The sequence below is a fragment of the Equus caballus genome, chromosome 16 (genome assembly GCF_041296265.1).
Source record: "Equus caballus isolate H_3958 breed thoroughbred chromosome 16, TB-T2T, whole genome shotgun sequence".
Lineage (NCBI taxonomy): Eukaryota > Metazoa > Chordata > Mammalia > Perissodactyla > Equidae > Equus > Equus caballus.
In genome coordinates this window covers 78,518,838-78,545,945 of record NC_091699.1, presented here as the reverse complement: position 1 = coordinate 78,545,945, position 27,108 = coordinate 78,518,838, and the positions used below count along the sequence as shown (strand labels likewise).

The window sequence follows — 27,108 nt, the reverse complement described above, 5'->3', positions numbered from 1 at the left end:
GAACTATATAATTCTCTGACTTCACAAACAAAGGCTATTTTTAACTCATGATTATAACAGGCATCAATTACTATGATGTATCTAATCGCCAGGCCTAAACAGGAGACCCCAGTCTGGAAGTAGTATCCCTGAGACTTAGGTTGGGAACAAGAATGTGGCTTTATAAAATGAAAATTTGCTCCTGAAAACTCAACTTAAAAACCTTCCACCACTCTGCACTGCTTCCAGAATAGAGTCTAAAATCATATACATGGGGGCCGGTCCTGTGGCCCAGTGGTTAAGTTCACTCGCTCTGCTTTGGTGGCCCAGGGTTTCGCCAGTTCAGATCCTGGGCACTGACAAGGCACTGCTCGTCCAGCCATGCTGAGGTGGCGTCCCACATAGCACAACCAGAGGCACTCATGAGCAGAATATATACAACTATGTACTGGGGGGGCTTTGGGGAGAAGAATGAAAAAAAAAAAAGAGTGGCAACAGATGTTAGCTCAGGTGCCAATCTTTGAAAAAAAAAGAAAAACCCTATACATAGCCTACCAGAGACAGCAAGATCTGGCCCTCCCAATGCCTCTGGCAGCCTCGGCAAAACACAGGCTGGGTCTGTGTCATCTTTTCCTCTTCCACTCAGATCTTTACTCATCGTATAGGCTCAATAAATATATGGTAATTTTAGAAACACTATCCTTGGCACAAAGATGAATACCACCTTATGGAGCTCATTCATTCACAAAAATAATTAATGAGTGCCAACTACATGCTATGTGCTGTACACATAATTTGAGAAATAGAAAGATTTATAAAACAAGGCCATATGTCCCATAATGCTTACAATCAGGTTGGAGAGATAAAAGAAAAGTACACAAATAACTATAGGAGACAGCAAAAGGGAACCCAGCCATCACCACCTTATTAAGAATCATTTATAATTGGTTACCAATACAGACATTCACCAGGTCATAAGGAAACTTCTTTCCCAACAAATGATTACTCTTATATACCTGCCCACAAAATTGTACTATTATTAGTTACACCAGAAGGACTAGTTATAAAAATACTTCTTTTTTTACCTTTACGATTAATGATAACACAGGTGTAGTAATGTTACCTTGGTACAGTGGTCAGACCTCAGCCATCCAGAGCAAAGCTACAAGCCATGACTGAGGAGCAGGGCCAAAGAAAAGCCACTTACTAAGCCCATCTACTTTACTTCATAGGAGACAAATGGACACACTCAAACAGGGAATGGAATCAGAATTGTATATAAGGCGAAGAATTGGGGATGATGGCAGGAGTTTCCTCGAACTCAAACACTCTTTGTCGTGTTTAAGGCTTCGGAGAATTAGAGAGGAATAAGCTTGCTTTCAAGAGTGGAGACGAAAGGGAAGCATGAAACTGGGCACCAAGAGTCTGGGCCACTTCATTTTGGGGCAAATAACCCCAGGTGTCATAATCTAACGCTTTATGCTACTATTTTTATGCCCAATCTGAAGAGGAGGAAATCAAGGCTTAGAAAGTCTAAATAACTTACCCAAGGTCACACAGCCTATGAGTATAAACAGTTCTGTTTGACCCCACAAACCACTATTCCCATCCAGGTCTGTTTTACTATGTTGATTTTAAACAAAGAGGGCACAAAAATGAAGGCCATCTAGCTATGGCTCATTCATTAACCCGAAAAAACAAGAGAAACTTTGCATTTAATCAATATTCTCTCCTGCCTTCTTACATGCCTACAAAATCTAGAGCTGGGCAGTGCACGAGCACGTTGTTGACTACTTAATGGTTAAAAGGAAAACAATTATATTTAACAAAAGAGGGTTAAATAAAATTCGGCCTGCTCTATGCCCACTCTTGGGGTTCCCTTGGTGAGGCAGGAACCGTTGAGCGCCTGCCCAGTGACCATTCTCCTGCTCTTCTCCTTTGCCATCAGAGCCCCACAGCCCTGGGGAGGCTGAGCCCTCCTCAGTCCTAAGAAAAAGGCAAGTATACATTAGAAAGCAGTTCTGAGAAGTAATTAGCTGGCACCATGGTAATGGAATAATAAATTCTATGCAACAGAGCATATATAACACTATTTGGTAAATTTTTTAAAAGTATAATTTATTGACTTTATGATTATAGTAAGAAAAACTAATTCCAGCAAGAAAGTCTTGTCATATATTTGGTTAGTATCTTTTCCTTTAAAGCATATAAAAATCAAATCCAAGAAATAACAAAGTGCCTAGTAATAGAGATAATTTATATAAAATATAAAATATTTTTTCTAAAAAGCTCAAAGTAGCTCTCCATCTATTATCTTATACGTCCCACACCATATCTCTGGGAGTGGTAGATTGCTCTCGTTTCCAAGTTTCAGGATGCCTAAGAGAGTTAAGAGACCTGGCTAAGAAGAGATGACAACTGTGGCCAAATACACAGTAGAGCTCCTGCCTCTGTCTCCTCCATCAGGTCGTTTTCTACATCTTCCAGCCTCCAGGACCGCAGCAGAGGGAAGAACAGCCTGTGGAAGTAGACAGAGTGTGTGTTTCTCGGGCCCCCAGCCCAAGGCAGGACTGTGGAGGAGGTCTAGACAATTTAACCTTCATGTCCCTTTAAGCCCTTATCTTAATAGTTCCTGAAACCTCAGTTTCCTTCCCCACAGGTCTGTCCTTCATCTGGCAGGGTCTCAGGGTGAACTGCAAACTCTTCTTGCTGAAGATGCTTGCACAAGCAATGACTCCTTGGTGATGCACGGCCCAAGCAGCACCCATTGCTGGTCTCTGTCGTGTGGCCTCCGTCCTAGATTCTGAGGTGCCTGCCTGGCTTCCTCATGGGTACTGTGGACCCTCACAACCATGACGAGCCTTCTGTGTTGTGAGTCAGGGACAGAGTCAGGTCTTCCTCCAACATTCCTATAGCCAACACAGCAGGAGTTGCCTGTACCTGGTACTGGGGTGGGGTCTCCTTGAAAAAAGTGACTTCAGGACATCCTCAAGCGGTGGGAGCTGGGAGAAAGCAAGAATCTCCGGTGACACCACAACTTCTGTCTGCTTTTCCATCTTCAAACCTGGGCTAGCACACCTCCATCCCTCGGCATGTTCACTGACCTAGATTCTCAAGGAGGTTCCTTCCCTGGGAGCCTCACTGCACTAAAAATGAACTCCTCATGTCACCTTTCAGGGAATATTTAGCTATTCTAACACAATACCTCAGCAAGCTGGTTGGGGAAACATGTGGGCTGCTAGGTGCCGAGGCAGTCGTCCTATGTAGGGAAAGTGGCCCAGCCCTGGTCTCTCCTCCACTGTGAAAGCACGAACATCAGCCAGGCCTCAAGAACCCCAGCAAACGGAGTCTCTGCAGAGAGGCTGCTCTGTCCTTCACCTTAAAAAATCTAGGCTGTGTGAACGCCCTCTTCAACAGAAAGGAGTTTGGGGGTTTTTTGTTTTGCTTTTCGGTTTCTGTCTTAGCACTGGGAACAACCAAAGAAGAAGAAGACATTGTTTCTGCCCCCAAGGAAACATGGGTGCTTCCCATGGATGCTGTGGCATCCAGAGCAGATGATGTTTCAAAGAAAAGCCAATTAATCGGACCAAAGAGAAGAAGCCTACAGGACTGCACTTCCAGAGACGGGAAAGTTCTAGCTCTGTCTAAGGTTCCAAAGTCCCACAAACACTGCCTTGGAAGACAAACACCTTTGAAATATTTAGATCTGTCTGTGCGCCAGAAGTTCAGGCCCACAGGGAGGAATGAGCTTTAGTGCTACATTCTCAAGATAGCTTTTAGTGAACTGTGAATATTCTCAGCTTTTAACATCATTATTTCTACGTGTTTATGCCATATGCTAGAGATTTAGAATATTACAAATGTATAAATAAACCAGATTAAAATATGTACAGGAAAGCTCCAAAGAAGTGAAAAAAAATCTTCATTTCTTCTGTAACCTCATTCTTCTTAGGTTTTTCAGGGTCTTCTTAATCTCCTCTGTTGCTGTCCTGTCCTTAGGTTCTCCAGAAAAACAGAACCAACAGGAGAGATGGAGATTGAGATCCAGATCCAGATGAAGATCTAGATAGACATGGAGATTTATCATGAGGAATTGGCTCACACAACTATGGAGGCTGAGAAATTCCACGATTGACAAGCTGGAGACCCAGGAAAGCTGGTGGTGTCATTCGGTCTGAGGTTAAAGGCCTGAGAACCAGGCGAGTCACTGATCTAAGTCTCTTAGTCCAAGGGCAGGAGCAGATGAGATGAGACCAGATGGCCCAGCTCCATCAGTGAGGAAGGAAAAAGGGGCAAATTCCTCCTTCCTCTACCTTCTGTTCTGTTCAGGCCCTCAAGGGATTGGATGGTATCCAACCACGTTGGAGAGGGCAATCTGCTTTACTGAGTTCACTGATCCAAATACACATCTTATCCTGAAACACTTTCACAGATACACCCAGGAGCAATGTTTAATCTGGGTACCCCATGGCTTGCTCAAGTTGACGCATAAAATTAACCATCACCCACACTAGAACAATTGGCAAGGCATTTGCAACAGAAGAACCAAACCTAACTTCTTCCCGTGTATTGTTTCCAAGGCAATCTTCTCCCTAACTCATTTGTAAGCAATCTATGTAATTTTCAAAATATGTTTTAATGTATACTATAGAACATATGAGGAAAAGGCTGCAATAATGCTTTGTAGGTAGACCTATTTTTACTGACTATAGTTGGAAAGATTTAAGTTGAAAGCTTAGTGAAACATTATGGTAGTCTGTATTCTTGTTCTCAAATATTCACACATCTTGTGCCTGGCAGTGAGTGTCCCCTTTGGGAGGAATGGGCATCCTTACCCCTCAGACACTGGGCTTGGCCATGTGACTTGCTCTGGTCAATGGCATCTGAGTGGACGGGGTTATTGTCAGGTCTGAGCAGAATTGTTGAGTCATGGAGTGTTTCCACTAACTCTCTTGCTTTTCCCTCTGCCATGAGAAAAGCACGTCCCAGATAGGAGCTGCTCCTTCAGTTCGGGTTCTGGAATGGAAGGACGTAGAGCAGACTCGCAGCCAATCCGCAGCTGCCAGCATGCAACACAAGATTGTTGTAAGCCACTGAGATGGAGGGTTTTTGTTAACACAGCATGACTTTCTTCAGCAGGAAGGAGTTTTAGTGCCATATTCTCAAGGTAGATTTAGTGAACTACGAATATTCTCAGATATTTTCAGATCTCCTATGGCACTTATTTTACATCATTATATATGTGTCTATGCCGTGTTAATAGAATAATTCTTTTGGATTTAAATTGTTTTAAGAAGAGACAGTTAAGATAGTTTATTTTCCACAGGAAACACATTTTAGACCTATGCAAATTAAATATTTATAAAACTAACAGAAGTGAAAAGTAGATTATGTATTTATGATCAGAAATAATGTAGCATTTCTTCATTTAAAAACTATTCTGGGGGCCGGCCTGGTGACATGGTGGTTGAGTTTGTGCACTCTGCTTCGGTGGCCCAGGGTTTGCAGGTTTGGATCACAGGCACCGACCCATGCTGTGGCAGCATCCCACATACAAAGCAGAGGAAGATTGGCATGGATGCTAGCTCAGGGCCAATCTTCCTCACCAAAAAAGGAAAAACAAACTATTCTGGAGATTGGATCAAGATGGAGATACCTGTTTCCCCATTCCACCCCAAATTCCCAGAAGTATGAGGAATTTTTCAAGAGGAAATTCATAATAGTGCTAGAAAACAATAGTTATATATAGGCGAGAATTTTCAAAAGAGCTCTGAAAAAATGCAAAAAGAGGAGCCCCAAATTTAAAATATATAGGTGTAGATGACTGCTGCTTCTGTATCCCTCTACCACAGCAGCAACCAGCTCGATAACGTGCCCTGTATGGCTTCTCTCACTTCCCCATTTCACTCTCTCTCCCCACTCACTGGCTTCTGCTTCCTGAGATCACCTCCTAGATAAACTTCTTGTACCCCAGTTTTGGGTTCAAGCATCTGATATTGGAGGAACCCAGATGAGTCTTGGTGTTTTCTCAAGATCTAGGGCCTCACTTCTAACTTCCTTGTCTCTCTCTAACTCTCTTTCTCTTTGTCTCTCCATATTCCATCCAGCATATTCACAATTAAACTCAGTATCATTGTTTCAAACGTGTCTTCCCAACTTCTCACTCACCTTGGGTTCATCCTTGACCTTCTCCTATCACAGCTCACATACCCACTTAATTTCAAGCCCAGTCATTTCTACTTATCAAGTTCACTCTCATCCTTCTGCATCCTGCCCACAGCTGCCACATTGGTTCCGATCTAACAGCCTCACGCATGGACATTATAAAAGGTTCCAGATGGATAACTCAAGTTCCCCTCTCTCCCCTCCATAATTTGTCATCTAATCTTCCCGAAGCTCTGGTCATATTGTAGCCCCACTCAAAAGACTTCTATGGCATCAACGTTTACAAAATAAAGCCCTCTACAACTTGATCTCAACTACCTTTCCTCACAACCTCACTCATGTATCCCAAGAGCCATCCCAACTCAACCACTCATCACTAACTCTGAAAGTGCCATGTTTTCCCAGCTCTGTGCCTTTGCTCACTCTGTCGCCTAAACCTAGAAAGCTCTGAGCCACCTTTGACCATTTTCAAAACCTACCTTGCGTCAAATACCACTCTTCCAAGAAGCCTTCATTGATTCTCCCAAATAGAAACATACCCCTTTTCAGATCTCCTATGGCACTTAAATTTTTCTCTTCTTGGCACTCATCACTTGTCTTACATTAGAGTATATTTTACCTTAAAGTGCATAAATCCTAAGCTTGATTAATTTTTATACATATATATCACCCTTGTAATCCTCTACCCAGATCAGATATAGAACATATCCAGCATACCAGAAGGTTTCTGTGTGCCCCTTGCAGTCAAAATCCCCATCCAAGGGTAATCTCTATTCTGACTTACCATAGATTAGTTTTGCCCATTTTCGAATTTCACATAAATGGAGTCATATAGTATGTACTCTTTTTGCATCTGGCTTCTTTCCACCAACATCATGTCTCTGAGATTCATCCAGGTCATGTGTATCAATTGTGTGTGATTCTTTTATTGTAGAGCAGTATTCTACGGTGTGGCTATACCAAAATTTATTTATCCATTCTACTGTAAATGGACATTTCTCAGTGTTTTGCCTATTACAAATAAGGCTCCATGGACATTTTTGTACATGTCTTTTGTTGGACATAGGTACTCATTTTTCATCTCAGGAACAGAGTACTGGGCCTCAGGGTATTGAATGTATAGCTTTGGAGTGGTTATACCAATTTATACCCTAAAAGCAATGTAAGAGAGTTCCAGTAGCTCCATTCTTGGCAACATTTGTTATTGTCAGAGATTTTTTTAGCCCTTCTAGTGGCTATGCTGTCATTTCTACATTGAATTACAACCACAAACGTCAACATTTACATAGGGCTTAACAATTTGAAAAAATTTTTAAAGTATAATATCTCAATGCATATTCCCTACAGCCCTATAAGTAAGCAAGGTTGTTGTTGTTAGTGCCATCAGGTTGGTTCCAACTCCTAGTGACACTGCGTGCAGAAGAGCACAACTCTGCTCGGGCTTTTTGTGCCATCCTCTCACCTCCAGCACTATATCAGACAATATTCTGCTGCCAGTCATAGAATTTTCATGACCAATTTTTTTGGAAGTGGGTGACCAGGTCCTTCTTCCTAGTCTGTTTTGTTTTTTTTTTTCCTGAGGAAGATTTACCCTGAGCTAACATCTGTGCCAATCTTCCTCCACTTTATATGTGTGTCACCACCACAGCATGGTTGAGGAGTGGTGTAGGTTTGTGCCTGGAATCTGAACCCACAACCCTGGGCTGCTGAAGCTGAGCACATCAAACTTAACCACTACATCATGGGGCTGGCCCTATAGTCTGTCTTAGTCTGGAAGCTCTGCTGAAACCTGCCCACAATGAATGACCCTGCTGAAATACCAGTGAAATAAAAGTGGAACAGCTTTCAGCATCACAGCAACATGCAGCCACCACAGTATGACAACCAACAGATGGGTGGTGTGGTTCCCTCACTGAGAAACAAACCCAGGCCATGGCAGTGAGAGGTCTGAATCTTAACCATTAGACCACCAGGCTGGCTAAGTAAGCAGGGAGAGTCCCATTGTTATCGTTGTTTTACAGATGAGGAAACAAAGGCTCAGAGAGGTTAAGCAGCTTGTCCAGGGCCATAATCCAGTACACAGCAGAGACTCTGAGTCCTGCACATCCACCATGCTACCCTGTTTATAGTTACTTGGGTACACGTTTTCTATCCTCTGGTTTACTAACAGCTCTATGTGTTTAGGCCTTACTTTCCAGTTATCACTATTTAATAAATGAATAAATGAACTTAAATATAAAATTGAAATTTCTCTGTCTATAGAGAAAAACTTTACAGTTGGTTATACTAACATAATGAATAAGAAACACTATCATTTACTACCTGAATCACAAAGGATATTATTTCAGATCCACAGATCCACAAATATCCAAACATTTAGCTCCATTTAATCACTTTTTGGAATGTTGGAGAATTTGAAAAAAATTTAAATCCTCTCTTTGAGGGATTATTTTAAACTCACTTATTTTAACTATTATTAAGCAGATCCAAATATATAAAAAATATTTGGGTTCTGGGGCCGGCCCGGGGGTGCAGCGGTTAAGTGAGCACATTCCACTTTGGCGGCCCAGGGTTCGCTGGTTCGGATCCTGGGTGCAGACGTGGCACCGCTTGGCAAGCCATGCTGTGGTAGGCGTCCCACATATAAAGTAGAGGAAGATGGGCACGGATGTTAGCTCAGGGCCAGTCTTCCTCAGCAAAAAGAGGAGGATTGGCAGCAGATGTGAGCTCAGGGCTAATCTTCCTCAAAAAAAAAAAAAAAATTGGGGTTCCTAAATCAACCAGATTTCAGTTTTCTATTTTGCACATAGAACACCAAATCTGGTATCTTCACATGTGTTATTTTCCTTATGTAAAGCTAATAAATATTCTATGGAATAGTAAAGAAAATAAATACCAATAAAACCATAAATGCACAGATGTCCTAAATTTCAGCAACTTTAGGTGGTTTATTAAAAGATCATTTGATATTCTTTATCATCATCTCTCGGGATAGTTTGACATCATTCAAAAGATTGTAATGAGTTGTCAATAAGTCAGTGGCTATCTATATCACCAAGCATATGTTTCAGAAGATACACAGCAAAGCACAGAATAATCCAATTACTTTTCACATGATCAGAAACCACAGGTGACACATTTAAGTTATCTGACATCCATGGATAGCCAGACCTTTGTGTACCCTACAAATTTCCACTTATGCTCAAGAAGAATGTTACCACATGTTCTGTCCACTCTAAGTTGAAAGCTAATGTGTACATCTCATATTATCTACTTTTATTTGTCTATGTATGTGCATCATTTCAAACATATTCATACTATTTTATAGGTAAAACATTCGCTAGCTAAAATTTCTTACTTTTGAGATATAGGGAAAATAATAAAAAAGTTTTAAAATATATTTTTGAGGCAGAGATTGTAAATGAAAACTATAGACAATTAAACTCATAAAACATACTTTGACTTTCTTTATCAGATATTTCATGTCAAAACTGGCCTTTGGTCTGAGTACTTATCTCTCTGAGGCCAAAGAATATTTCCTGCCTCAATTACTCAACTCCTCTTGGGATGTGAACACATCCATATGTGCCTTGACACATTCCAAGGTGATCACGCAATTCATTTGTAGCATGCCAGGGTATTTATAGCTCAAGCCTGTTATAAGACATAACAAATTCATAGCACACTAAAGGTATCTGAGAATGTCTTGTGATTTCCAGAATATGATCAGATATAGGGGAACGTGTTTAATACAAGTTTCTGTCTAGTATGCTAGATGAACTTGATTTCTAGAAAAACAAAAAAGCTATTTAAGTAAATCTTCTAGATATAATCATTCCACAGTTTCCTCATGGAAAAGCATTATAGATGTTTAACTATAGTCACTTGCCTTTTGGACCTGCTTCCTTTCAATTCTACTCCCCGAAATTCATTTTTCAAGTTCACACATGACTGTTAAAAAAAATCATGGCTCTCAGTAACAAATGAACATACCTTTCATGCATATAGTCAACTCCTAGCAACAGCTGGACAAACCATTCTATTATTTGACTGTCTGGAAAGGTTTTTCCAGCTTCTTTATATTCCTGAATTTTACAGTCCAGATCTCGGCCCTGAAACAAAATAGAATAAATTTCATCTTTTTTTTCAGTTATAAGATGTTCAAAACAAGCTCTCTCAATAACAGCTAATACACAGCAGTCACTGTTTATCATAAGACAGTGAGGGCATACTGTCACTCGGTAACTATCACCGACAAAGATTCTCTCCTTGACCAAACTCTAACCAGGCTTCTCAGAGCCCTCTTCTCGACTGGGCCTCACCCTTGGCCTATAAAGACTTGAACAAATACTAACCTATTTCTAACAGATCAAGGCCACATCCCTAGGATGATCCCAGGCCCTCTTAAAGTGCCTGCCTGAGAAAACTCAAGGCTGCCAAAAGAATGCACTGTTTGTTCCAGCCCACAGCTCAGGAGAGAGCCCCCGTCTCCCAGTCTCTGTGGGAGGGCAGGAGCCTAACTTCTACAAGCACCAGCTAGCAAACCCAGATGCACAGGGACCAATCCTCTTCCTGCCCTTTATAATTTTTCACTTCCCTAACTCTGCTCAGGCCCATACTGTTCACCCTATTCTCCCTTTAAATTGTCCAGTTACTTCTGCACATATCACAATGGAGCTCTGCTCTTTCCCCCACTGTCAGTAGTTACTGAATAAACTGTTTTCACTGCCTTAAGTCATGTCTGGCTGTGATTATCTTTGACATCACTCAAGGACAAAACCCTTTTAAAATGTTTTTATTTTTATTTTATTTTATTTTTGAGGGAGATTAGCCCTGAGCTAACTACTGCCAGTCCTCCTCTCCTTTGCTGAGGAAGCCCGGCCCTGAGCCAACATCCATGCCCATCCTCCTCCACTCCACATGTGGGACGCCCACCACAGCATGGCGTGCCAAGTGGTGCCATGTCCTCACCCGGCATCCGAACCGGCGAACCCCAGGCTGCTGAGAAGCAGAACATGCAAATTTAACCACTGCGCCACTGGGCTGGCCCCTAAAATGTTTTTATTTTTATTACATTACCTAAATGTTACCTAAAACTTTATTTTTATTACATTACATTACATATTTGCCCACATAAGCACCTATATAGCTAGGAATAACTTTCATATGCTTAGTGATTAATTTAACTGTAGAATCCTAACATGTACACAAATTAAAACTATAAAGCCACTAAAATTCAAATTCGTGATATTAATTTAACATAAAGTGATGATGTTTTGGTGAAACTAAATCAGTGCTTATATTGTCCACACAAGGCTGGCTGCTGGAGTATAGATTCTTTTTGGCTTGATATGCCCACACTAATGTGTGCCTTGGGATGACTTAACTCTCTTTTTCTCAATTTAACTACAGCAAAACTCTCAGGAATACAGCTACTATTGATTTATGTAGGGTCCAAACCCACCACTTAAGCATTTAGTCAGTCTCTGTCCTTCCATTCACTGGTGAAATGTAAAAGAATAATATTTGGTTCCTAAAAGTAATCATGATCACAAAGACAAACACCTAAAATTGTGGGCCAGTGTCTGATACCAGACCCTTTCTGACTATGCTAACATTAATGTATTTCAAAGCATAGAAATGAAAACACATAATGTTAAATTCTCTTGAAGAACCCCTAGACCTGATCCCTTTGATCTTAAAACACTGAAAAATTAGCGACAGTTTGAGAAGTGTTTCTCCAAAGAAAAGGATGGGTTAAATGCAACTGTCTGGTCCTTGACGAACGCCAACAACACAGGCCCGTGAAGAGGAGAGGTACTTGCCACATCCATAAGGAGCATGAGAACCAAACATTAAGCTACTCACAGACTATTCCCGACAGAGTCGTCATCGTTCAATACAAAGGAAAAGCATTTATAGGTAGTGAAATAATCAAAGGGAAATAACTTCTAATCAAACAACATGAGGTCAACTGACTAACTCATTTGTAATGCATCTTTTATTTCCTTTCAGGGAAATGTGCAAATATTTGTCTAGTATGTTCTCTCCTTCCACACAGGGCATGAGAAGTCAAAAGTGGCATATCAAACCTTCAACTTGCTCCCTCACTGAAAATCAATTTCTTGCTAGATTTTCTAGGCCAAGGAGAACAAAGCTTGCTGGAATTCAAAAATACAGTGAATCGAATATTTGACTCCTTGTCAAAAAGACCATCATTTCCTTCTTCTTCTCCAAATCTGCCTTTATATCCCTTCTCTTTTTAATCCTAGAGTTTATCAAAGTTCTGTTGGATCATACAAGGTGTACCATCCAAATGTTTCCATAAGTTGCACAAAACATTTTTTGACAATAGATTACGATAACATCCTGTAAAGTAGACACGAAAGCCTTTCAGATGAAAGGTTTGTTGTAAATGTATATATTTTTCCAAGCCCAGTTTTCCTTTTCTATTCATGAGGACTCTAGAAAACCTTTCTCTCACTCAAAAAAAGAAAAAAAATTTAAAACAATATCTCCTTTCAATATCCCATTTAGATTCTCTGAATATGATAAAACATGTCCAGTGTCAGAAAGATAATTAACTACGTGTTGCCATCTTCTTCCTGAATAGTTTCAGATGAAGAGTGACAGAAAGAGAGAAAGAAGTACGGAGGGAGGGCAGGGAGGAGGGAGGAGGATGGAAGGAAGGAAGGGAGGAGGGAGGGAAGAAGAAATGAAAAAAAAAAAAACGAAGAAAAACTTACCTTAAAGAAATATCAGTGAATCTACCTGCTTCAATCCAATGTTTCTCACTTTAGGAAAGTCACACATAAGTACGGTTGTCCTTGTGAAAACAGCCTTTGCATATGTAATTGTCTGCCCCAATTGTAATAATACTGAAATTTGGAGAAATTTGTCTGTGCCTTAAAATAGCATTCTTTTTAGGAATTTATCCTCAAACTGCAATGCTGCTTTTCATTTCCTATAGTCATTTTTAAACTGTGCTGGTTGAAGAAATATGAATTTCTACATATTTTGCATCAGATTTGGTATATTTTCTTTGTGAGGGAGCAGAATTATTTTCTCTGTGTGTTATCTTGCCATAATGGGAGCACCCTCCCTGGGTGACATTTATTGTTAGTCTGACAATCACCTCCTTATGCTGTCTCCTCAAGTAGTGAGTAGAAGTTGCTTGTCTGTTTCCTGCATTGATATTAAGTGTGTGCATGATTTCTTGTGACTATATGAATATATATTGAGAGTATTGAAAAAAAAATAGGGTCTTCAATAGTAGGTATCATAATGGAATGTCAAAAGGAGGTACACGAACTCCCCTTTGCTCTCTGGGTAGAACCATAAGAAGAAGAAACATACTTGTTCTTAGTATTAAGCAAGGGACGTGTTCAGTCAACAAGAAGATAGAACGCCAAAAGATTAAATTAATCAGAGAGCTGGCTCTCATCCTCCTCAAGTTACTCCTCCTATAATCTTCATTTTGCATGTTGATCTCCAGGAAAAACTATTTGTTTTGTATTTACTTTGTTCTTTAATAAACACTCTGTAGATTTTCTTAGGATTTAATTAAGGTAGACAAGTCACTCACAGATTAAGACAATAAATTACACTTTTATATCACAAAAAAAGAATATAATTTTTGTGAAGCAGTCTGATTTTAACTTAGCAATATGAAAAGCATTTATTACCTTCATTCTCTAAGCCATCTTTCAAGTAAAAGTCAAACGTTTTTCATGAAATGTCACACCTCGGTTTAAGAAGTTCTTATTACAGTGTCTGTAGGTGCATTCTGTTTTCTTAACTTTATCTTTGAGAAATATTTAGTGATGAATTTTATTGCTAAAAAAACTTTAATGAAAAGAGTATTGACTTTAACTTGAACCACTATTAATGTTGCCCTAAGTCTATATTGCTGACAGAAATGCTCTCCTTCACTAATCTCACCCCTCGAAAGTTGCAATGAAAAACTTGATGTTAACTTCTAAGGTTTTGAAAATCCATAACCCAAAATGTACCATTTGATGGATTATGGTATCTCTTCCCTCTCCCCATCCCAGTTAGCCAAGACCAGATTGTCTTTGAAATGCCAAGACCTTGAAGAAATGAAGAACAACACAAACACAGTTTCTGAACTCTATCTTTGATTGCTTTTAAAAAGTTTTAAATCCTAAAAGGATTTGATTAAAAAGAACTAATCCATGTTTTTGTAAGTTGTCAATAGCAGCACTTACAGCCAGTTTAAAAGACCAAAGAAGAGCCTTCTCAGAAGCCTGAATACAACAAAACTGCAATGTAGGAAGCAAATACCAAGGACAAAATAGTCTCAGGATTTGGGGGCTGGAAGGAGCTTGCAAGATTGTCCTGCTCTACCTCCTCATTTAAAAATGAAACGGCTGCCCCTTACTAATTCACTGGGTTGACATCTCAAAGTGATGTTCTCTCACCCTCCTTTAAATAAGTTTCCACATCTCCTTTAAATAAGTTTCTAATACATCCTTTCAGTGGACTTCAAATTTTAGCATTCATCAGAATCATTCAAGTTGCTAGTTTAAAATGCACATTCCTGGGCCATATCAATGGAGACTCCGATTCAATAAATCTGGAGAGGACCAAGGAATCTGTATTTTTTAACAAGCATCCTAAGTGATTCTGGGATAGGCGGTCCATGGACCACACTTTAAGAAAATGCTGCTGGGGCTGGCCAGATGGCTTAGTGGTTAAAGTTCCACGTGCTCTGCTTCAGCAGCCCAGGTTCTCGGGTTTGGATCCCAGGCATGGACCTACATCACTCACCAGCCACGCTGTGACAGTGACTCACATACAAAAAATGGAGGAAGATTGGCACAGATGTTAGCTGAGGGTGAATCTTCCTCAATAAAAAAAATTAAAAAGAAAAAAATTAAAAAGAAAACACTGCTGGATGATAAGACAAAGGGGTCATACATACTTAATACTTCACTCATCAATGGAAACATTTTGTCCAATAGCTCGAAAAATTCTGAGGGCAAAAAGTGCACTTAGGAAAGTAAAGGTTGAATACGAATCATTTTTTAATGACACATTTTTTAAAGCCTGTAACAATACTCAGGAGAACACCACTGAACGGAGGTGCAAGGGCAGGGGAAGGAGATCCTCTGGCATTATATTGTAGAACCTGAAGACATTTCCTTAGAATTTTGGAAATTCACTGTAATAGAGTACATTTAAAGTAGGGGAAATGTCAAGCCACATTATGCTCTTAAAAGCAAAATAAGAAAATCCAATCTCTATTAAATAGTACTAAAGAATGCCACGTAGTATCATGACATTTATGTTTGATAACATAAATAAGCATTCTTGGGTTTAGTTGCTAATTTTTTTTCAAATTCTTTTAGACCAAGTGTTCTCCCTGCTGAGATAAATGTACATGAATCATAAGACTAAAATGGTAGAACTTACTTTTAAGTGACACAAAATAATGCTTTCATCTATAAATCACTGGGTTGTTTTCTAAGACAAATTATTTGAAGTGGATTATTCTGATTCTATTTTTGAACACATGTTTATATAAAGTCATATGTCAGCTAAAGCCATACCCCAAATGCCATACTACTGGGTTTATGAATTGCTTTATATTAGTGCATTAGTACATTTCTTTTCAATTAAACTAATTTTTCCTTTTAATTTTTACATTGACAATTTTAAGTAAAAAGCAGTGACCTTAATATCTGATTAATATCACCCTGATACGAAAGCCTGACAAGGACAACACAAAAATGGAAAACTACAGGCCAATATCACTAATCAACATAGATGCAAAAATTCTCAAATACTGGCAACCTGAATTCAGTAGTACATCAAAAAGATCATACACCATGATCTAGGAGGATTTATACCAGGGACACAGGGATGGCTCAACATCTATAAATCAATCAACGTGATACACCACATTAACAAAATGAGGAATGAAAACAACATGATCATCTCAATAGATACAGAGAAAGCATCTGACAAGATCCAACACCCATTTATGATAAAAATTCTTAACAAAATGGGGATAGAAGGAAATTTCCTCAACACAATAAAGGCCATATATGACAAACCCACAGCCAACATCATGCTCAATGGGGAAAGACTAAACGCCATCCCTCTGAGAACAGGAACAAGACAAGGATGCCCACTCTCACCACTCTTATTCAACATAGTACTGGAGGTTTTGGCCAGAGCAATTAGGCAGGAAAAAGGAATAAAAGGAATCCAAATAGGAAATGAAGAAGTGAAACTCTCGCTGTTTGCAGACGACATGATTTTATATATAGAAAACCCTAAAGAATCCATTGGAAAACTATTAGAAATAGTCAACAACTACAGTAAAGTTGCAGGATACAAAATCAACTTACAAAAAGCAGTTGCATTTCTATACTCTAATAACAAACTAACAGAAAGAGAACTCAAGAATACAATCCCATTTACAATTACAAAAAAAAGAATTAAATATCTAGGAATAAATTTAACCAAGGAGGTGAAAGATCTATACAATGAAAACTATAAGACATCACTGAAAGAAATCGATGATGACATAAAGAAATGGAAAGATATTCTATGCACATGGATTGGAAGAATAAACATAGTTAAAATGTCCACACTACCCAAAGCAATCTACAGCTTCAATGCAATCCCAATGAGAATCCCAATGACATTCTTCACAGAACTAGAACAAAGAATCCTAAAATTCATATGGCGCAACAAAAGACCCCAAATAGCCAAAGTAATCCTAAGAAAAAAGAACGAAGCTGGAGGCATCACAGTCCCTGACTTCAAAATGTACTACAAAGCCATAGTGATCAAAACAACATGGTATTGGTACAAAAACAGGCACACAGATCAATGGAAAAGAACTGAAAGCCCAGAAATAAAACCACACATCTAAGGACAGCTAATCTTTGACAAAAGTACTAAGAACATACAATGGAGAAAAGATCATCTCTTCAATAAATAATGGTGGGAAAACTGGACAGCCACATGCAAAAGAATGAAAGTAGACCATAATCTTACACCATACACAAAAAATAAACTCAAAACGGATCAAAGACTTGAAGGTAAGACATGAAACGATAAAACTTCTGGAAGAAAATATAGGTAGTACACTCTTTGACATCGATCTTAAAAGGATCTTTTCAAATACCATGTCTTCTCAGACAAGGGAAACAAAAGAAAAAATAAAGAAGTGAGACTTCATCAGTCTAAAGAGCTTCTGCAAGGCAAAGGAAACCAAGATCAAAACAAAAAGACAAACCACTAATTGGGAGAAAATATTTGCAAATCATATATCCTAGAAGGGATTAGTCTCCACAATATATAAAGAACTCACACAACTGAACAACAACAAAAACAACCAAACAACCCAATCAAAAGATGGGCAGAACAGACGAACAGACATGTCCAAAGAAGACATACAGATGGCCAATAAGCACATGAAAAGATGTTCAACATCACTAATCATGAGGGAAATGCAAATCAAAACTACAGTAAAATATCACCTTACACCCATTAAAATGGCTATAATCACCAAGACAAAAAATAACAAATTTTGGAGAGGTTGTGGAGAAAAGGGGACCCTCATACACTGCTGGTGGGAATGCAAACTGGTGCAGCCACTATTGAAAACAGTACAGAGATTTCTCAAAACACTAAAAATAGAAATAATATATGACCCAGCTATCCTACTGCTGGGTATCCATCTGTTATTGAAATCAACAATTCAAAGTGACTTATGCAACCCTGTGTTCATTGCAGCATTATTCACAATAGCCAAGATGTGGAAGCAACCCAAATGCCCATCAACCAATGATTGGATAAAGAAGATGTGGTATGTACATATATACAATGAAATACTACTCAGCCATAAAAAAGAGCAAAATTGTCCCATTTGCAACAACATGGATGGACCTGGAGGGTGTTATATTAAGTGGAATAAGCTAGAGAAAGACAAACACCATATGATTTCTCTCATATGTGGAAGATAAACAAACCAGACAAAGAGAATAGTTCAATCATTACCCGGGGAAGGGAGGAGGGGGGTGGGCACAAAGAGTGAAGGCGAGGGGCTGGCCCTGCGGCTGAGTGTTAAGTTCACATGCTCCACTTCGGTGGCCCAGGGTTCTGCCAGTTCGGATCCTGGGCACGGACATGGCACCGCTCTTCAAGCCATGCTGAGGTGGCATCCCACATGCCACAACTAGAAGGACCCACAGTTAAAAATACACAACTATGTACTGGGGGGCTTTGGGGAGAAAAAGGAAAAATAAAATCTTTAAAAAAAAAGAGTGAAGGGGAGCACTTATATGGTGACAAATAATAACATACAACTGAAATTTCACAATGTTGTAAGCAATAAAAAAAGGCAAAAAAAAAATCAATGGCCTTATTTTTTAACATTTTTGTTAAAAAGTTAAAATATTCCATAGTTTGGAGTGGGCGGAGCAAAATGGTGGGGTGAGCTGACCTGGGATTCTCTCCCCTCCAAAATACAACAAAAGATTGGAAGAACTGAATTTCAGAGAATAAACATAATGCCAGCTCGTTAGAGACCTATAATACCAAGAAGGCGGAGATCATAACCTAGCTTTACACCCTCGGAGGCGCTGGAACGGTAGGAGAGAACCTCGCTCCCTCCCCTAGAGTCTGCGATCGCTGAGGCGCGGGTCGGGAAGGAGCGGGGGAGGGGCCGCGCGACCGGGGGATCATCCAGAACTCCTGCGCTGGTTCAGTGGAGACCCGCTGACGGGGGGAAAGCTTCCATCCCTGGGGACCCTATAAATCAAGGGCCTTGGGAGACCAGAGAACAGAACTGATCTGAACCCAGACCGGCGCGTGTGAGTAACAGCCCCTCCCCCCTAACAAAGCCAGTGGACGCAGCCATCTTGCCCCAAGGTGGAGAGCTAACATGCCGCTCTCGACCCCCATCTAGTGGCGACAGGCTGTAACTGCAACTGAATTCTACCACCATGAGAAAAAACCGCTCCTCTACCATCGAGCAATTTATAAAAGCCCCAGACCAGAACGAAAACAATAAAAACACAGAATTAAGTCCTGAGGACTTGGAATTAGGTAAACTAAGTGATAATGAATTCAGAGCAGCTATAATCAAAAAACTCAATGAGGTAGAGAGAAAGATAGAGAAACAAGCCGAGTTCTGGAGTTACTTCACAAAACAGATTGAAATCATAAAGAAGAATCAAACAGAATTACTTGAGATGAAAAACACAATGGACCAGATAAAACAGAATACGGATTCCCTGAATGCCCGTGTAGACAACATAGAGGAGAAAATTAGCATAATCGAGGACAGACAGGCTGAATGGCGCCAGACAGAGGAAGAAAGAGAACCAAGAACTTACAAAAATGAGGAAAATCTCCGAGAGATAATGGATTCAATGAGGAGTAAGAACATAAGGATCATAGGAATTCCCGAGAATATGGAAAAGGAAAATGGAGCAGAAAGTGTGCTTAATGAAATTATTGAAGAGAACTTCCCAAATCTAGGGATCAACGGAGAAATGCATGTAGAGGAGGGTTTTAGATCTCCTAGATTTGTCAATGTAAAAAGACCTACCGCAAGGCACATAATAGTAAAGTTGGCAAATAGGAATGATAAGGAGAGAATACTCAGGGAAGTAAGGAAAAAAAAGAGAATAACCTATAAAGGAGCCCCTATCATACTGTTAGCGGATTTCTCTACAGAAACCCTACAAGCTAGGAGAGAATGAAGTGATATATTCAAAGCTTTAAAGGATAAAAACCTTCAGCCAAGAATACTCTATCCAGCAAGAATTTCCTTCAGATATGAGGGAGAAATTAAATCTTTTCCAGACAAACAAAAGTTAAGGGAATTTGTAACTAAAAGCCCTCCATTACAAGAAATCCTCAAGAAGGCTCTCATACTTGAAAAAAGAAAAAAGGGAGAAAGGGGACACAATCCACAGACTAGGGAGACCGATGGATAGAACCAGAACAGGATAGCAAACATTCAATTATAGCATTAGGGTAAAAGTAAGGAAACTACCAAAACAAGGACGATCTTAGCACTCTAACTACAAATTACTAAGATGAGTTGGAATAAAAAATGAAAATAATTATTTAGGAGGGGAAGAGCAAAGGGTCTAAATCAGTATTGGTCAAGTAGGTAAGAGACCACCAGAGAATAGATTATATTATACACGAGATTCTAAATACAAACTTCAAGGAAGACACTAAAATAAAGTACAGAACAGAGTCACAAATCATAGATTAGGAAAAATCTAAGAAACCCAGCATAAGAAATTGAGGTATTAAATGGGTAGTCTAAAGCACACAGGAAAAGAAACACAGGAAAACAAGATAATGAGCGACACATTGACAGCATTAAGTCCACATGCATCAATAATCACTCTCAATGTGAACGGATTGAACTCTCCAATAAAAAGACACAGAGTGGCAAAATGGATTAAAGAACAAGATCCAACAATTTGTTGCCTCCAGGAAACACACCTTAGCCCCAAGGACAAACACAGACTCAGGGTGAAGGGGTGGAGGACAATACTTCAAGCAAATAGCAAGGAAAAAAAGGCAGGTGTTGCAATTCTCATATCGGACCAAGTGGATTTCAAAATAAGACAGGTAAAGAGAGACACAGAGGGACAATATATAATGATTAAAGGGACACTTCATCAAGAAGAAATAACGCTTATAAATATCTATGCACCCAAAACAGGAGCACCAAGATTCATAAAGCAACTATTAATGGACCTAAAGGAAGATGTTAAAAACAACACAATAATAGTAGGGGACCTCAACACCCCACTCACATCAATGGACAGATCATCCAGACAGAAAATCAACAAGGAAATAGTGGAGCTGAATGAAAAACTAAAACAATTGGACTTAATAGACATATATAGATCACTCCACCCTGAAGGAGCTGAATACACATTCTTCTCAAGTGCACATGGAACATTCTCTAGGATAGACCATATGTTGGGAAACAAGGCAAGCCTCTACAAATTTAAAAAAATTGCGATAATAACAAGCATCTTCTCAGATCATAGTGCCATAAGGCTAGAAATTAATTACAAGAAAAAAGCTGAGAAAGGCACAAAGACGTGGAGACTAAACAACACACTACTGAACAAGAAATGGATCATTGAAGAAATTAAAGAAGAAATCAAAAAATACCTGGAAACACATGAAAATGATAGCATGCCATACCAACTCATATGGGATACAGCAAAAGCTGTATTAAGAGGAAAATTCATCGCAATACAGGCACATCTTAACAAACAAGAAAAATCCCAAATAAGCAACCTTAAAGCACACCTAACTGAACTAGAGAAAAAAGAACAAATGAAGCCCAAAGTCAGCAGAAGGAGAGAAATAATAAAAATCAGAGCAGGAATAAATACTATTGAAACGAAAAAGGCAGTAGAAAGGATCAATGAGACAAAGAGCTGGTTTTTTGAGAAGATAAATAAAATTGACAAACCACTAGCCAGACTTACAAAGAAAAAAAGGGAGAAAGCTCAAATAAACAAAATCAGAAATGAGCGAGGAGAAATAACAACAGACTGTGCAGAAATACAACAGATTATACGAGAATACTACCAAAAACTATATGCCAACAGAATGGATAACCTAGAGGAAATGGATAAATTCTTGGACTCCTACAATCTCCCAAAGCTCACTCAAGAAGAGGCAGACAATTTGAACAGACCAATCACAAGGAAAGAGATTGAAACAGCAATCAAAAACATCCCAAAGAATAAAACCCCAGGACCAGATGGCTTTCCTGGGGAATTCTAGCAAACATTCAGAGAGGATTTAATACCTATCCTTTTCAAGCTATTCCAAAAAATTAGGGAAGATGGAACACTTCCTAACACATTCTATGAGGCCAACATCATGCTGATACCAAAACCTGACAAGGACACCATGAAAAAAGAGAACTACAGGCCAATATCACTGATGAACATAGATGCAAAAATTCTAAACAAAATTTTGGCAACCAGAATTCAGCAATTCATCAAAAGAATCATACATCAGGATCAGGTGGGATTCATACCAGGGACACAGGGATGGTTCAACATCCGCAAATCAATCAACGTGATACACCACATCAACAAACTGAGGAATAAAAACCACATGATCATCTCAATAGATGCAGAGAAGGCATTTGACGAGATCCAACAGCCATTTATGATAAAAACTCTGAACAAAATGGGCATAGAAGGAAACTACCTCAACATAATAAAGGCCATATACGACAAACCCATAGCCAACATCATACTCAATGGGCAAAAACTGAACCCCATCTCCCTGAAAACAGGAACAAGACAAGGATGCCCTCTATCACCACTCTTATTTAACATAGTACTGGAGGTCCTGGCCAGAGCAATCAGGCAAGAAAAAGGAATAAAAGGAATCCAAATAGGGAGGGAAGAAGTGAAACTCTCGCTGTTTGCAGATGACATGATCTTATATATAGAAAACCCCAAAGAATCCATTGGAAAACTGTTAGAAGTAATCAACAACTACAGCAAAGTTGCGGGGTATAAAATCAATTTGCATAAATCAGTAGCATTTCTATACTCCAGTAATGAACCAACAGAAAAAGAACTCAAGAATACAATACCATTCACAATCGCAACAAAAAGAATAAAATACCTTGGGGTGAATTTAACTAAGGAAGTGAAGGACCTATATAATGAAAATTACAAGGCCTTTCTGAGAGAATTGGATGACGACATAAGGAGATGGAAAGACATTCCATGTACATGGATTGGAAGAATAAACATAGTTAAAATGTCCATTCTACCTAAAGCAATCTACAGATTCAACGCCATCCCAATCAGAATCCCAATGACATTCTTTACAGAATTAGAACAAAGAATCCTAAAATTCATATGGCGCAACAAAAGACCCTGAATTTCTAAAGCAATCCTGAGAAAAAAGAACAAAACGGGAGGCATCACAATCCCTGACTTCAAAACATACTACAAAGCTACAGTAATCAAAACAGCATGGTACTGGTACAAAAACAGGTGCACAGATCAATGGAACAGAATTGAAAGCCCAGAAATAAAACCACACATCTATGGACAGCTTATCTTCGACAAAGGAGCTGAGGGCATACAATGGAGAAAAGAAAGTCTTTTCAACAAATGGTGCTGGGAAAACGGGAAAGCCACATGTAAAAGAATGAAAATTGACCATTCTTTTTCACCATTTACCAAAATAAACTCAAAATGGATTAAAGACCTAAAGGTGAGACCTGAAACCATAAGCCTTCTGGAAGAAAACGTAGGCAGTACACTCTTTGACATCAGTATTAAAAGGATCTTTTTGGACACCATGCCTTCTCAGAGAAGGGAAACAATAGAAAGAATAAACAAATGGGACTTCATCAGATTAAAGAGATTCTTCAAAGCAAATGAAAACAGGATTGAAACAAAAAAACAACCCACTAACTGGGAAAAAATATTTGCAAGTCATATATCTGACAAAGGCTTAATATCCATAATATGTAAAGAACTCTCGCAACTCAACCACAAAACATCAAACAACCCAATCAAAAAATGGGCTGGAGACATGAACAGACATTTCTCCAAAGAAGATATACTGATGGCCAATAGGCACATGAAAAGATGCTCATCATCGCTGATCATCAGGGAAATGCAAATCAAAACTACACTAAGATATCACCTTACACCCATTAGAATGACAAAAATATCTAAAACTAATAGCAACAAATGTTGGAGAGGTTGCGGAGAAAAAGGAACCCTCATACACTGCTGGTGGGAATGCAAACTGGTGCAGCCACTATGGAAAACAGTATGGAGATTCCTCAAAAAACTAAAAATAGAACTACCATACGATCCAGCCATCCCACTACTGGGTATTTATCCAAAGAGCCTGAAGTCAGCAATCCCAAAAGTCCTGTGCACCCCAATGTTTATTGCAGCACTGTTTACAATAGCCAAGATGTGGAAGCAACCTAAGTGTCCAGCAACAGACGAATGGATAAAGAAGATGTGGTACATATATACAATGGAATACTACTCAGCTGCAAAACAGAACAAAATCATTCCATTTACAATAACATGGATGGACCTTGAGAGAATTATGTTAAGTGAAATAAGCCAGCGAGAGAAAGATAATCTGTGTATGACTCCACTCATATGAGGAATTTAAAATTATGGACCAAGAACAGTTTAGTGGATACCAGGGGAAAGGTGGGGTGGGGGGTGGGCACAAACGGTGAAGTGGTGCACCTACAACATGACTGACAAACATTAATGTAAAACTGAAATTTCACAAGATTGTAACCTATCAATAACTCAACAACAACAAAAAATATTCCATAGTTTAAACAAAGAAAGTAAATGGAAGAAATCAAACGACTTTAATTTTGGTACTTACAAAAATCATGAACAGACCATGTTAGGTGTACAAAAACAGAAGACACACAGTATTTATAGTCTAGACCTGTAGAACTGGCACAAGCAAATTCAGGGAGGCCTACCTACAACAGGATAGAGCTGCCCAGGAAAACCAGGGGGCCCTGATGGGACCCACCTCTCTGAAGATAATGCTTAGTTCCCTCACTCAGCATCAGTCTCAGCAATACAGACCACTGAAGACAGTGCTGATGTTCGGACACCTGGAACTCACACTGGGGAGGATGGTGCTATAGACTGAATGCTTGTGTACCTCCAAAATGCATATGTTGAAATCCTAACCCCCAGTGTGATGATCTTAGCAGGTGGAGCCTTTGGCAGGTGATTAGATCATGAGGGTGGAGCCCTCATGAACAAGATTAGTGCCTTTATAAAAGTGACCCCAGAGAGCTCCCACACACCTTCCCCCATGTGAAGACACAGTAAGAAGATGGCTGTCTATGAACCAGGGATTGTGTTCTCATCAGACACTGAGTCTGCCAGCCCCTTGATCTTAGATTTCCCAGCCTTCAGAACTGTGAGAAATAAATTTCTGTTGTTTATAAACCACCTAGTCTATGGTATTTTCTTATAGCAGCTTGAACAGACTAAGACAGAAGTTTGCTAGTCAATGTCACACTGATCAATATCCCAGGGGTGTCTCTCATCCATAAACAACAAATCCTGAGTGGTGATGGCCCCAGACAGAGCTTCAGGACTATAAGCAGTGGCTTTGAAGGACAGAAAGGGTTTGTCTCTAATGGTAGATCCAACACATCCAGTATGAAGTTATAAGGACCTTCTGAGAGCTAGTAAGCCTGTTGGCTGAATGTCATTGCCAAATTCACTTGCAAGAGTCTATTGACACCCACTAGAGTTTCAAGATTATAAAACTCAAGCCACTTGGCTTATTTAAACAGTTTTACATAAACAAGAAACATAAAAGAAAATTTCAAATTTTCTTTTTTACAGTGTGAACAGATCCTCGGAAAGTGCTTGCCTGAAAGTTGCTATCAGACCCATTAGTGTTTAAGAATTTGCATGTTTCTTCCTTCTGGCATGAATCCTCATACTAAAGGCTGCAAACCAAATACTCAGAAGTAAAAATTAGCTTGCCTTCTAGAAAACAACTTGCGGGGAGGGATAGCAATGAAATAATGAAATATTATAATAATAACTTCCATTAAGATGGTCTTCTACATACAAAACTCTGACAGTCACTTTTTCAACATTATCTCAAATCCCTGCAAAAACCTAACACAACAGGAGTTGTTAGACTATCTTAAGATAAGGAAAGGGGTTGGAGAAATGAAATAACTTGCTCAAGGAAATGGACCAAGATTTGAGCAGAAGTCAGTCTGAGGCCAAAGTCCACACACTTGCCACTATCTCAAACCTTATCTAATTTCCTACTGAGAGAAATAAAACAATTAATAATATCATCATTACATTAAAATACGTATGTGTGTACAAATTGATATACATGTGTTTCTGTGTTGATGTATATGTATTACCGAAATAGAGATAGATAAAGATACAGAACATAGGTGAGACTAAGCCAAGGAAAGGAGCAGTTTTCATGTACAATATGATAATTTGGTGTACATGTGCATTGTAAGATGATTACCACAGGATGTAAGATGATTACCAATTGGATTGACATATCCAATACCTCACATGGTTACCTTTTGCACATGTGTGTTGACAGCACCTGAGATCTACTCTCTTGGCAAATTTCAGGCGTACAGGGCAGTATTGTGAACCAGGGTCACCACGCTGTACATTAGATCCCCAGAACTTGTTCATCTTATAACTGAAAGTTTCAGTTCTAGATTTTGCATAATTCACACAGACAGGCATGATTAGTGTGGCTGTGTTGAAACCTATGTTTAGTTTAGGGCCACCATTTGAAACATGTTTGGTTGACATTGTTGATATGGACAAGAGAACAATCAATATCTATTAAATCACATCTACTAGAAGTAGATAATTACATGCCTGGGAAGGGAGAAACCATGAACTATTTGGTTGAGTCTATTGAATATTGAGGGAGGAACAGGAGCAATCCAAGTAAACAAACAAACAAAAAACGAACAGCTTTCCCAATGCCTCTGGTCCTGGTCCTGCCCTGGATGAAATTCAACATTCCAGCCATGTGATTGCCAGAAAGTCACTCCACCTCTCTGGGGTCCTATTTCCTCACCTATAAAATATAATTAGTAAATAAGAATCCACTTCTTCTTTTTTTTCTAGGAAGATTAGCCCTGAGATAACATCTGCTGCCAATCCTCCTCCTTTTTTTTTTTTTTTTTTTTTTTGATGAGGAAGACTGGCCCTGAGCTAACAGCCATGCCCATCTTTCTCTACTTTATATGTGGGACGCCTACCACAGCATGGCTTGCCAAGCCATGCCATGTCCACACCCAGGATCCGAACCTGCAAACCCCTGGCTGCCAAAGCAGAATGTGTGCACTTAACCACTGCACCACCGGGCCGGCCCCAAGAATCCACTTCTTGA

The 27,108-nt window shown here is 39.4% G+C and overlaps 1 protein-coding gene across 9 annotated transcripts in view; it reads right to left on the bottom strand.

The window, feature by feature from the left end:
- NEK11 (NIMA related kinase 11) overlaps positions 1 to 27,108 on the bottom strand; it is a 248,985-nt gene that overhangs the window by 174,642 nt on the left and 47,235 nt on the right. For all 9 annotated transcript variants that reach the window (XM_014731862.3, XM_014731863.3, XM_070238148.1 and 6 more), the window contains one exon: positions 10,138 to 10,256. In XM_014731862.3, the coding sequence (XP_014587348.2) occupies positions 10,138 to 10,256 (119 nt within the window). The remainder of the gene's footprint in view (positions 1 to 10,137; positions 10,257 to 27,108) is intronic.